This window comes from Mus caroli, unplaced genomic scaffold (assembly GCF_978045245.1).
Source record: "Mus caroli unplaced genomic scaffold, Mus_caroli_1 scaffold_10, whole genome shotgun sequence".
NCBI lineage: Eukaryota > Metazoa > Chordata > Mammalia > Rodentia > Muridae > Mus > Mus caroli.
Window position 1 is genome coordinate 89519258 of NW_028227265.1, and position 13199 is coordinate 89532456.

General features: G+C 43.1%; 1 protein-coding gene across 2 annotated transcripts in view; it reads left to right on the forward strand.

Annotated features, from left to right (window-relative positions):
- The window catches only part of Mtmr7 (myotubularin related protein 7), an 86896-nt gene that overhangs the window by 28881 nt on the left and 44816 nt on the right, over positions 1-13199 (forward strand). For both annotated transcript variants that reach the window (XM_021169676.2, XM_085844006.1), the window contains 2 exons: positions 2840-2962; positions 4898-5060. In XM_021169676.2, the coding sequence (XP_021025335.1) occupies positions 2840-2962; positions 4898-5060 (286 nt within the window). The remainder of the gene's footprint in view (positions 1-2839; positions 2963-4897; positions 5061-13199) is intronic.

A 13199-nucleotide genomic window follows, 5' to 3' on the forward strand; every position in this document is an offset into this window, starting at 1 on the left:
TGTTACTTATAGCATCTGACCTGACTGTTCCTAAGTGTGTGCTTTCAATGCTCCTCTCTCTGAGAACGTTAAACAGTGCCTTTCCTCAGATGCCTTCTTTCCCCAGAACTCTTCAAGGCTACCTCTTTTGGTCCAGAGTCTACAGTTTTACTGCATTTGAGCAGATCTCAGACACCACTAATAAGAAGCATCGGAGTTTTATGTCCTACAAAGGAAGCAAAGAGCAACAGCCACTAAATAACACGGGTGTGCTATCCCACTAATGACATAGGTGGATCTCATTTAAAAATATCACATTTGTGGTAAATGCACAATCCAGAAGTAACGGGTTTCACTTTCTTAGCATACATTAAAAGCCACTTACAGCGTATGTGCCCCTGTGTGGCATGTACGTAGTCTCTGGAACAGGCAAACAAGTTGTGATAACTTTGTCCAAGAAATAAGTAGGTTCCCAAGTCTCATCTTCAGCTAGGAGAAGTCTCATTGCTGTGTAGATTAAATAGGCTTGAGCTAGCGCACCAATGAGGCACAGCTATTAAACTAGTAGGTTTTCCGGGTGGTGGCAGAATTGAGGGGATTTATTTCATTTAAGGTTGTTCCAGCTACCTAAGCACGGACTGTGAAGTGGGCCCTGAATATGGCTGTCTTCATGCACTCTGTATACTGAGTGTACTGGCTAGTTTTGTGTCAACTTGACACAGCTGGAGTTATCACAGAGAAAGGAGCTTCAGTTGAGGAAATGCCTCCATGAGATCTGGCTGTGGGGCTTTTTCTCAATTAGTGATGAAGGGGGAAAGACCCCTTGTAGGTGGGACCATCTCTGGTCTGGTGGTCTTGGGTTCTATAAGAGAGCAGGCTGAGCAAGCCAGGGGAAGCAAGCCAGTAAAGAACATCCCTCCATGACCTCTGCATCAGCTCCTGCTTCCTGACCTGCTTGAGTTCCAGTCCTGACTTCCTTTGGTGATGAACAGCAGTATGGAAGTGTAAGCCGAATAAACCCTTTCCTTCCCAGCTTGCTTCTTGGTCATGATGTTTGTGCAGGAATAGAAACCCTGACTAAGACACTGAAGAATGAGATTAATTGTCGTGTTGATTACCCATTTCTGGTATTGTTTAACATACAGGTAGATCATTTTGGTGGTTTTTTTTTCTCTCTCTCTCTCATTTATTTATCTTCCATTTCTTTTTGTCTTCTATAGCATCAAAATTGCTTATGACAGCTCTGGGACCTGTAAGAGTGATTGCCAAACTTTGAAATTTAATTTTCCTGCAGTAGCATCCAAAGTTAACAAAAAGACATGGGAATAATTCCATTAAGTCTCCCCATCTGCCAGCAAGTGCTCCTCCTCACGCTGTTCTACTGGGCTTTCTAAAAATACTTTAAAGTGGCATAGACTCTCATTTCTGTGGGGAAAATATTCTATACTGAATGTTTTCACCGTAAAATATTACCATAGTTCAGTATTAGAATGAAGTTCAGTTTCACTAGTCCTCAGGGTATAAAAAATGATTTATATTTCATTTTTACATACTGTTAATTAGTATACCGACCCTAGATATTTTAGCTATACAACTTTAAGCAGCTAAATAGTTTTCCCGTCTCAAAGAAATGCTATAAAGATAACATATCCTCATTTTTTCCTTCCACAGCTGCTTCATGACAGTGTCCTTAGAGTTAGTTCAGAATAGAATGCTTAGTAAATTAAATAAAATAATAGTCATAGGGAACTGACAAAATATGCTCATGAAATAGTTGTGGGCCAAAGAAGAGGTGAGACCTGCAATATTAGACTTAATTCAGGGGATCAAGGGAGCTGTGTTTCATGGAGCTAAAGAGATGGCTCAGCACTTAAGGGCGTGTACTACCCTTCCCAAGGTCTTGTGGCTCACAGGCCCCTGCAGCCTCAGCACCAGGATATCCAGTGCCCTCTTCTTGCCTGCTAAGGCACCTGCACTTCGATGCACAGCCCCCACCCCAGTGCACATAATTGAAAACAAAATAAACCTTGAAATAAAAAGGAGCTGTTTCCCTAAAGAGGTCATTGTACTGCTGTTTCCACACAGCCAGTACAGGTTGTGTTGTCCTTCCTGTGGTGTGTCGTGACGCAGTCCTACTGCAGTATCCCTGAAACTGTTCTGCATCAAAATGCACAAATACGTGATAAAGAGCCTTTCCACACACCCAACATTCGGAGGAGAGTTCCAGTATCGTTAGAAGGATTCACCAGTGAATGGATGCAGTTCTCAATCTGCATGGTCTCCTTATGAACCTTTTTATATTTTCTTACTATGGTCGATTATGTGAAGGCAAACATCCACGTGCCCTGTCTTCCACTTTACAGACACATGGAAAAGCATAGTGTTTCTTTTTGATAGAACTGAGCTCATATTCACACACTGTCATTATGTAAATGCAGGGCTTTAATGCATGCATGTGCTGACTTAAGTGCAAAATGTTGTATAGCTACATGAAATAAAAATACTGACCTGTTTAAAAGTCAAGGAAATACTAGACTTCATTATTAGACTGTAATATTAGACTTCAGTCAGGAGATCAAGGGAGCTGTGTTTCATGGAACTAAAGAGATGGCTCAGCACTTAAGAGTGTGTACTGCCCTTCCCAAAACATTTACATAAATGTTTTGTGGCACATTTAAAATCACATTTTCGTAACTGGTATTTTATTACTTGATACACATCATCATGGTCTGCTGCTGAGCTAAGGGGCGTGTTTTGGTTTAATTATTGGAGACATTCTCCCGTGTAAGTTTTAGAGTAAATATAAGGTTCCTGGATATTTTGTGATTGGCTCTTTTGATTTTTCACCCAACGTCTCTAGGTTGAAAACGTGCGCTTGGTAGACAGAGTGTCTTGTAAAAAGGCAGCGCTGGGAACTTTGTATCTGACGGCCACTCACGTCATATTCGTGGAAAATGCACCTGACACAAGAAAAGAAACCTGGGTATGACATCTGCATGTTTTTCATTGGTTTCAGGATGGGGACTGTGGACTTTTGGGGGCATTTTGGAAGCGATTTCTTAGGTGTATTAGAAAAGGAATTTCCTTCTGAAATCACAGCCATAAGATAGGATGGATGAATGTGCTAGCAGTGGCTGAAGCTGCTGGAGCCTTATGCATGGCCGAGAAGATCTTCAATCTATCAGGTGTCGTGTGCGACAGCACCTGATGTGTTATAACTGTTCTTTGTAGGATGTTTTACACACGTTTGTTATCATTTGACTGTTTCATACGTTCCATACGTTGCTCATAGGCATCCCTCCGCTCCCCTTAGTGCCTGATCCTGCCTCCCTTTCAACTTCATTTCCCCTTTTTATTGTTGTTAATAATGCCCTGAGTCCGGTTAGGACTGGATATATGCACATGGTTATATTGTTGAGGCCATGTCCTCAAAAGAGGGTGACTCTCCCTTTCTCTACAGCTCTCAGTTGCCAAGAGTTCCTCCAATGAGGTTGTAGCCTCAGGGGCCCCCTCTCCCTTGCAGGGACTTCTAAATTATCGGTTCTATTATTTTACAATGTTGACATGACTTTTCTGGTAATTTTAAAAAGAAAAGGAAAGCTAGAGACTAGCCCCATAACCAGGAACTTTTGTGCCTAATCATCAAACCAGTAGACATTTCTGACGTTGTATAGCAAGACAAACATGGCCTTATAACCCATGGCCAAAATCTTGACCTGTAGATTCCATTCCTTACCCTGTGGACAGGCATACACTTAGCACCAGAAGGGTAGCCAGTACCTCAGAGTAGTCAGGAGCTCATGGAGGACTGCCCTTAAGGACAGAACATAGATCGCCTCAAAAGACACTGTCCAGAATGGCTTCTTTTCTTTTTTTGTTGGGTTTTTGTTTTTGTTTTTGTTTTGTTTGTTTTGTTTTGTTTATTTTAGACAGGGTTTCTCTGTGTAGCCCTGGCTATCCTGGAACTCACTCTGTAGACTAGGCTGGCCTCGAACTCAGAAATCCACCTGCCTCTGCCTCCCAAGTGCTGGGATTAAAGGCGTTCGCCACCGCTACCCGGCTGGTTTATTTTCTTATCCACCTATTTTCTTAATGGAATGGTGGTTTATTCCAGAGGCTGTAGATGAGGTCATGGGGAGGGGGATGGGGAGTTATTGATCAGAGTAACCAGAAGACTCAGATAGAGCACAGGGCTAGGCTTTGAGATCAAGCATATTGTATACAAGGGTTTATAGTGGACTATAATATATTATATATTTCAAAATATCTTTGGTAAATTTCAAATATATCACCATGAAATGGTAGCTCAGGAAGTTTATGGTTGTATATACTAGTTAGCTTAATTTAATCATTTCACATCGTGCCTATCAGGAAAGCACTCTGTACTGTGATCTGCCTGTTAAAAACAACAAACAGTTGGAAAGTGAAACATTTTCCTTTGCAGACAGCCTGACCACCAACAGCTTAGAGAACAAGGGGCCATTGAACTTGAACATCCCACGTGGAATTAAGGAACATGGTGGCACTTCCCAGTGGAGCCATCTCTAACTCTTATTGATTGCCAAAGTTTATTTTACTGACTTCCCATGACCTTATTTAAATTTAGCTATTAAACGCATCCAGCATTTGACTGCCCAAATGTTCCCCTACCTGGTGCTGTGTAAATTTAAATGCAAAATAGTCTTTCAAAATAATAATCGTGGATATCAAAGCTTAGTACTGAAAACTAAGTTACAGATTTTTGTAGCAGAGCCTTAGGTGGAACCCTCTAGCTCTTGTAAGTGGAGTGTGGGTGTTGAGCGAGGCCTACTTTTGAGGACTGTTTCTTGTCCGTGTGGCTCAGAGACCTGTCTGCCCTTTGTCAGTTTTGCTTCTTATTTGTGCTTACGGTACTCCTCGTGTTAACTTTCGGTCCCAGATTCTGCACAGTCAGATCTCCACCATTGAAAAGCAGGCGACAACAGCGACGGGCTGCCCTCTGCTTATTCGCTGCAAGAACTTCCAGATCGTACAACTTGTCATTCCACAGGAGAGAGACTGCCATGACGTGTACATCTCTCTGATACGCCTTGCACGGCCAGGTAGGCAAAGAAACTTGGCATCTGACGTGACTTCTGGAGAGAGGCACAAGTCACGGGGCAGGGTTCCTGTCATGCTTAGGAATAGCAGTGTTTTAGGATTTGGTTGTCATTCTTGCCCAAGTGATCACCTGACACGTGAACCTTGTTCCTTTTGCGGGCTCCTCTGAGCTGTTTACCACACAGGCCTCTTTTGATAACCTTTGTATTCTTAAACTTCCCAGATAGTGGTTATAATGTGTTTTTCTTTCAGTCTGAAATCACTTTTTAAAAAATTATGCAACTTTGTTAATTGAGTCACTTAGTATGAGGCCTAAGATAGAATGTACAGGTTGTTTAGTGTGGAAAACATTTGTATCCAAAACTTCTAGTGTGTTCCTCCCCACCCAGAGTGCCCTACTTTCTTAGGTTGTTTGTCTGTTGGTCTGTTTGTTTGTTTGTTTGTTTGTTTGTTTGAGACAGGATCTTACTATGCTGCTTTGAGTGGCCCAATGTCACAGGTTCCTCAGGGCTGGAATTACAGGGGAGAGAGCCATTGTGTTGGATGTTTTGTTCAGCTAGGGTTTTGAGGGATATATGTTTGATTTGATCATTAGTAACAACTGCCTAGGCTTTTGTTAGCATCCATGACTGTTGGTGAAGTTCCCTTTGGTACTTCCAAACAGACCTGCTACCACCACCACCACTACCACCACCACCACCATCACCACCACCACCACCACCACCACCACCACACGCACGTGGTGGGAAGAATGCTTGGACATGGAAAATGGGCAGTCTTGTGTAACTGTCTTGTTCTAGCCCGTGTAGTATTTGGGTCTTTAGCTGGAGAACTCACTATATACCTCTAGAGAAGTGTTCCTTGACTCGCTGCCAGGCTTGTGTGAGCTTGCCCAAAGGAGGTATGCATCCAGGCTTCCTGGGAATTACAGTAAAAAGATACCATCGAGGTTGTACTTCAGAGTCACATCAGTAGGCAAAAAGGATATGTGCTTATAGTTTCTTTACAAAATGATGAGAAGTTGGCGACCTTTGCAAGGCACTAGGCTGGGTCCTGACTTCCCTAGGATAGGACTGTAGGGAGCTTAGAGCCAGTGCTCCTTCATGGAAATGGGGCCTGGGAATGGTCACAATCTGGTGGTTTTGACTTTGCTTTGTTCTTCTTTCAAGCTGAGACCTTTCCCCACCTCCTAGCGTGTTAAGAATAACTGCAGAGTGAGCCAGGAAAGCAGTTGAACTCTTTTGGAGGGTAGTCTATAATTGGAACAGCAGTTCTGGGAAGCTGTAGGCTAGGCTGCATGCAGCAGAGCTTGCAGGAGGAGTTGTGTGCCAGCAACTTCTGTGTCACTGATTAATGGATGTGCAGGGTAATAAATGTACTCCAACTGGATTAATGGGATTTAGGAATAGCTGCAGAACGGGGAAGGGCTCAGTAGCTGAAAGAGTAGCTCTAAGTGTGGGAAGGCTGTGGTGGGAGCGGAAAGTGCTAGGACTTACTGTGAGGGTCCATCTGCTTTTAAAAATGCATGCGTTTTTTTAAAAGGTGACATTTCGGTCACTAGATTTCAGATGGTGCCAATGTCTTGATTGGCTGCCCTTTCCCTAAAAGAAACCATAGCAGTGAATTTAATTAAAACCATCACCTAAGTGGATTTAAAATGCCCGTAGCGTTCTGAAACACTGGGATTAAAAACGTCAGTTTAGGCAACGCACAGTGTTTTAATAAGTGTGGGAAGACATACAGAGCCTCGACAGTTCTAAAGCTACTGCCTGCAGCGCTGAGGCCATGGCACGTGATCTGCAGGTCTGAAGTCAGGGAGATGAGCAGAGGTAGAGAGACTCAGACATGAGGCACATATGGTTTGTCATAGATCATCGGGGCAGAGTTGACAAAATAAGTCATTCTTCCCCCTATAGGCAAGTCAGAGTAAGGAGAGGGAGGGAGAAGGGGGAAGGGTAAGAGTTAGCTGGTGAAGGAAATGCGCAGTACTGGGTCCTCTGTCACTCAGAGTCTCTTCTGGTTATGTATTTCATCTCAAGACCTATGAAGGAGCTATTTTCTAAGCTCTATAGGTCCTTAGGATTTCTGGGACTCCTGAAAAATTGGAAGAAATTTCACTGGTTTGCATCTCACGTAAACAAAGATGCATAAGCATTTGGTCATGGATTAGAAAGGATCAGTGTCAGTTCAGTCAAAAGAGAGGTTGGACCCAAGGATGAGAAATTCCGTTAACCTGCTGGGTCTCACAGGCTCGTGAGCATCTGAGATTCTCTGAGGAGAGGACCTCTGTTTATCAGAGGGCTCAGTTTTCCCACATGCCCAATCCCTGTATTCATCCTTCTAATTTGCCTCCTGCTGTTTATTTTTGTATCAATTATCTTACTACTTTAGTGTTTGTGTGTCCTTCAATCTTAAATAATTTCTTATGTTTATTTTCCCCTCCTTTCTTTTTTAAATTACAGTCTTTTAAAGTCATCTTATTTCCCAGTTCTTCTGCATATTTTCCCCCATTTGGTGGTGGGAATTGAACCTAAAACCTTACCCATGCAAAGGGCTTACTGTACCATTCAGGGCTATACCCACAACTCTATATTTACTATGGCTTTCAAAAATCCCATGATTGAATTTGTCTCATCTGCTTAATTTGAAACTTTTATGTTGTCTAAGCCATTGATGCTTGAGCAAATTTCCAGTGGCAGTGTATTTTTGTGTGAGTTGGTGTACAGATTCCTGTGTGTGTGGTTGTATGTGTGCACCCGTGTGTGGAGGCTGGAGGACAGCTTCAAGTATTGTTCATCAAGAGCTTTTGCATCGTTGTGTTTTTTAGTTTGTATTTTATTGTTTTATGTGTATGCATGAGTATTTGACGGTGTTGATGTTTGCACCATGAGTTTGCAGTTTCTAAAGCAGCCAGAAGAGGACAGCAGATGTGGAGTTAAGAGCTGCATATGGTGCTGGGATCTGTTGTCTGGAAGAGCAGCCAGCACTTTGAACCACTGGAGTACCTCTCCAGACCTTGTGTTTTGAGAGCGAGAGTCTCTAGCAGGATCACAGCAAGTAGATTGCCATTCTCGGGATCTGTCTGCCTGTCTTTGCTTCCTCAGTGATGAATCCCAGTTGAGCCGCCAGTGGGTGCTTTTGATGTTCAGTTCCAGGGATTAAACTCAGGTCCTCCTGTTTGCAAGGTGCCTCCACTGACTCTCTATTTCCCATCCTGGTCATTTCTTTCTCTTAGTTGACGATGTCTGTCTGAGTCTGATAGTCCTCTTCCAAGATGTTAGCATCCACATCCCTGATGTTAATTTAAACTGGACTTGCTTAAAATTCACAGTGAAGGTGAGACATGCTTATTATCTTATGTTCGGGGTGCACACCCCAGTGACAGGCTGTGTTGTCCTCTTACTGTTCTCTGGTGGTGGGTGTTCCGCGGCATTCATTTTGAGTTGGCTAAATTCAGTGGACTTTTAAATCTAAGGCCATTGGCTTTCGGTAATTAGCTTCTGGTCTAACAAACCCCGCAGTTCTGTATCCTGGTGATTGCTGGTGGCCTTCTCATCCTTTTTTATTTTTTTCTTTGAATTTTTAAAGTACTTTAATATTAAGCTACCCTCTTGTTTTCGAAGTTACTCTGCAGTGAGATAAAAATCTCTTCAATTTTTTTCTGAAAACCCTCTTTCCATAACTTTCTGCTGATTGATGCAAAACAAATCCCTTCCCTTCCTCCCAGTGTTTCCCTTCTGACCCCATCTCTGGAGTCAGCCAGGTGACATCTCTTCTGTGAGAGAAGAGCAGAGGATCAGTCAGCGACAGGTTCCACGCTGAGTGTCTGCACTTGGTGAATCTGGGTTTGCTCCAGGGAAATTCAGTTTTCTGAGAAAGAACACGGTGGGGAGAGAAGGAAGTTAAGCTGGTGTGGAGGGACTCCTGCTTCCCTGGGTCAGAAGACACAGCGAGCAGTGGGCCTAAAACACCGAGAGCCCACATCTCTGCGCCCGATTTTGCATCTCACTGAAAAACCAGTCAGACTTACGGCCAGAAATATTCAAGCTTAGTTAATTTCATGTGATATTTATGAATTGTCCCTTTGCTTTTCTGGATAGAAAAAAATGCTTGTCTGCCTTTGTTAAGATAATTACATTGCCTTAGTAGGTAGTATACCAGAAGGTATTAATACAGTTTGTAACTTTCTGTACAGGCAAGCTTTAAAATTACAGGTGCATCTTAGATTACTGCCATAGACCAGAAGCTTGGTTTTGTTTTGTTTTGTTTTTCATTGTTGTTGTTTTGCTTCTGCTTTCAGAGTGCCCTCCTAGTCAGGATACCTTAGGATGAGGTCCTTGTCACTGCAGCAGAAGTTGTTTTGTTGGGTGTGGTGGCAGGAACTTGTAGATGTGGAAAGTCTGAGGAGCACTTACTAGGTCTACAGTGAATCAGCTGAGGGAGTTGGCCTTGCGGAACAGGCCAATAGTTTTCTCTCTGTTCAAAGTTGACGGTTTCTACGTGACGGAAAGCTTCTCTACAACAAAGAGACTGGTTCACGGACTGAGAGAGAGCGCATGTATCAAAAGACTGCACTTGTGAGACACACATCCGATAAGGGATTGATTGATATCCAAATCCTATAAGGAACTTGAACTCTGTGTGAAAAACCTCATAATCTAGGTTAGAGTGAAAATTCTGGAATTTTTGTTTCTTTAAAAAACAACTATGTTTGCATTTTAATCCCGGGTGTGGGAATATGGGGCTGCTTCCCAGCAGTTGACTATGATTTGCCTCATACTCTAGCAGAGGCATGCTTTTGCCAGCTGTGGATAGTTTCTGTGATTGTGTGAAATTTGTTAGTAGTCGAGCTCAAAGAAGAAATTAGATTCAGATCTCCCTCCCTCCTCCCTTGCTCCCCTTTCTCCCGTCTCTCCCTCCCCTCTCCTCCTCCCTTCCCTTTCTCCTTTTGTCTCCCTTCCTTCTCTCTCCCATCCCTCTCTATCTTTCTTTCTCTCCTATCTAATGATAGGGGATGAAACAGGGAGGGGAAGGATAAAGGGTTGGAAAAAAGAAGAACCCAAAAGACCGACAGGACCTTACTGGACACTTCTAAATGGAAGATCTGAGTGGGAAGCAAGTGAGAACTCAGCATCACTAATCACTAGGGAGATAAAGAAACAAAAACCACATTGAGATACCACCTGACATCTATTAGAGTGGCAAGTGTGTAAAGGAAAGGAAACCCTGAGATCAGAAAGGAGATACAGAAAAGAGAACTCTTGTATACTGTGGGACTATAAATGCTTGTCGCCAATATCGAAAACATTGTGAACACTCCTAAAATCTAAACAGAGCTACCATCAGATTCACCTGACAGATTTGAAATCATTATGTTGAAGAGGTGTCTCCTTCCATGTTCAGTGTAGCGGCATCCACAGTAGCACAGTTATTAGCCTGTGTGTTCATCAGCTGATGAATGGGTAAACAAAACGTTCAGTGTCCACAGGTATCTGATACTTTTCTATTGCTCTGATTAAAATATCAGCAAAGACAGCTTATAGAAAGAAGCGTTTATTTGGGGTTTGGGGTTGCAGAGGGTTGGAATCCAGAAGACAGCTCACACTGGAAAATGAGAGCTCACATCTTCAACCACACCCCAAAAGCGGGGTGAATAAATTAGTAGTGGTTGGTAAGACTATAAAACTCCGAAAGCCCTCCCCAGTAATGCGCGTCCTCCAGCAAAGCTCCACGTCCCATAGATTCTGTCTCCTCCTCAACAGCACCGACAAGTGACTGAGCACTTAAACACATGAGCCTCTGTGAGTCGCTCCACATTCTGATTCCCGCGCGACAGGATGGATAATATTGAGCTCTGAAGAAGGCAAACGTTCTCTCATTTGTGAAAGTGTGGATGCAAATAGAGAACTGTGTGTGAAATCAAATAAGCTAAAGGAAGACCATAGGGCATATCTGCGTAGGTTTGGAGTTTAAAACTGGTGGGCCCATAGACGTGGGAAAAATGTTGGTGGCCATGCAAGGGAAGAGGAGCGAGTAGAAAGGTCTTATCCAAGAGTCCAAAGCCCCAGGTAGGAAGAATAAGACAGATTCGCTTTTTCTGTTGTTGTTTTTTTCTTTTTTTGATTACATAGCATGACAAGCCGAGCTATTAATGGGTATCATACATTTCAGCACTGTTACGACTTCATACATCTCATCACAAAGCTGTTTATTATGTCCAAGTAAATTACCTTGATTTAATCCTTCCATATTGCATTAAAAATCCTGACGGGACTTGCAGGGTGACTCAGTGGTTCAGACTGCTTGCTATGCAAGATTGAACACCTGAGTTTGGTTCCCCTGATCCTCCTGAGGGTCGTTGTCAGACCACCGTGCCTGTGCCAGGACCCACACAACACACACACACACGCACACATACACTCACACACACACACTCACACATATATACACACACTCGCATACACTACTCACACACACGCACATGCACACATAATACACACACACTCATACACATATATACATACACTAACATACACTCACATACACTCACACACACACGCTCACACTCATACATATATACACACACATACACTACACGCACACATAACACACACACTCACACTCATACACATATATACATACACTCACATACACACATACACTACACACACAAATAATAATAATCTCAACACCACACTGATCCTCATAAGTAAATACCTAGAATTTGTCATTATAAAAATTAAAAAAATATATCTGAAAACAATAGCCCTGGCATTTTTAGTCCAATTTTTAAAAAAAAAATCTTCCTTCCCTGGTGACTGTTAAAATTTATGTCTGATTTTATGATAAGCAGTGGAGTAGGAAGCATAGTTATGAAATGGGAACCAGTCTGTGAAATTTACGTCTGTGCTGGGGTCCGCACATTACGTAATCCCCGATGTACAGCGTGGGCGGCTCTTCTGAATAGGAGACTTACCCACCGTACATTAGCAAGATGCAGGTTTGGTCAACAACGATATGAAGGCTTTCTTGCCCTCATGGAATTTTAAATTGGGCCTGAGAATTTGTTTAGCATCCCTTTCTATAAAAATGCTCCACAGAAAAGAAAACATTTTATAATTTCGGTGTAAACCTAGGCTATGTTTTCCAGCTCCAGGATGATGGTCCCGCTCACAGCTCTTGGTCTTGTGCAGTTTTGATGTTCAGCATCAGCACACATACAGAGATCTCAGTCATGCCGAGTTTTTCTCTTCCTACCTTCAAACCCATTTGTAAACATTTAACAAAGGGAGTTTAACTTCCATTATTACCACCAGGGAACTGAAGTTGTCTCAAGAGATCTATTTGGCATCTCTGACAAATTGCATCTGCTAACTGCATTATGGCAGCAGAAGTCTGTGTCATGAAAATGGTACTCAGTAATGGAAAAGATGGGTCAGAGTTGAACCGGCTTTTCCCAGAACTGGACTGCAGTCGTCTCTGCTGTTCCCCAGTAGCTCATAGGACAGGTCTGGTCTGTGAGTGAGTCTGTGCACCTTTCTCATCTGATCCACAGCCTGTTCTGTTTTAAAGTTTAAAAGTGACATCAAGAACACTCAAGTGGAGTGTGGTCTGTCTAGTTGGGCCTCTTATGGGTCAGGTGAAAACAGTTGAGTCCTTAAAAACGCCCCTATCTTTCTTCAGAACATGACCATGCCTTTCTTCTTTCGTGTGGGTGAGTCATCTTAACAGCAGTCAAAACAAGCTTGCAGCTGAGTTTTCCTTGGCTCCTTGTTGGTGGCCAGATCCTGTGTAGGGCCTGCAGGAGCCTTAAATTGTCTGCACAGAGGGCTGTCAGCAAGCTGAGCACTGCATGGGAGAACCTGGGAAAACTGAGGCTCATGGTGGAGGGGGACAGGAAGTTTAGGTGGAGGAGGGGAAATAGGGAAGAACTGAGCGCTGCTGTGTGGGTGCATGGGGCACCGTGAAGCTGAGTGTGACCCAGCTCTGTGACCCTGAGTGAGCGCTGCTCCCCAGCCTCCTTTGCTGTACTTTTCTCATCTTTGAAGTGAGGATTAGCATTGGTGTGTACCAGCTGGATCAATTGGTCTGTTAGAACAAAATCTAGAATAAAACAAGGCCTCTTCCTCCTCCTCCTCCTC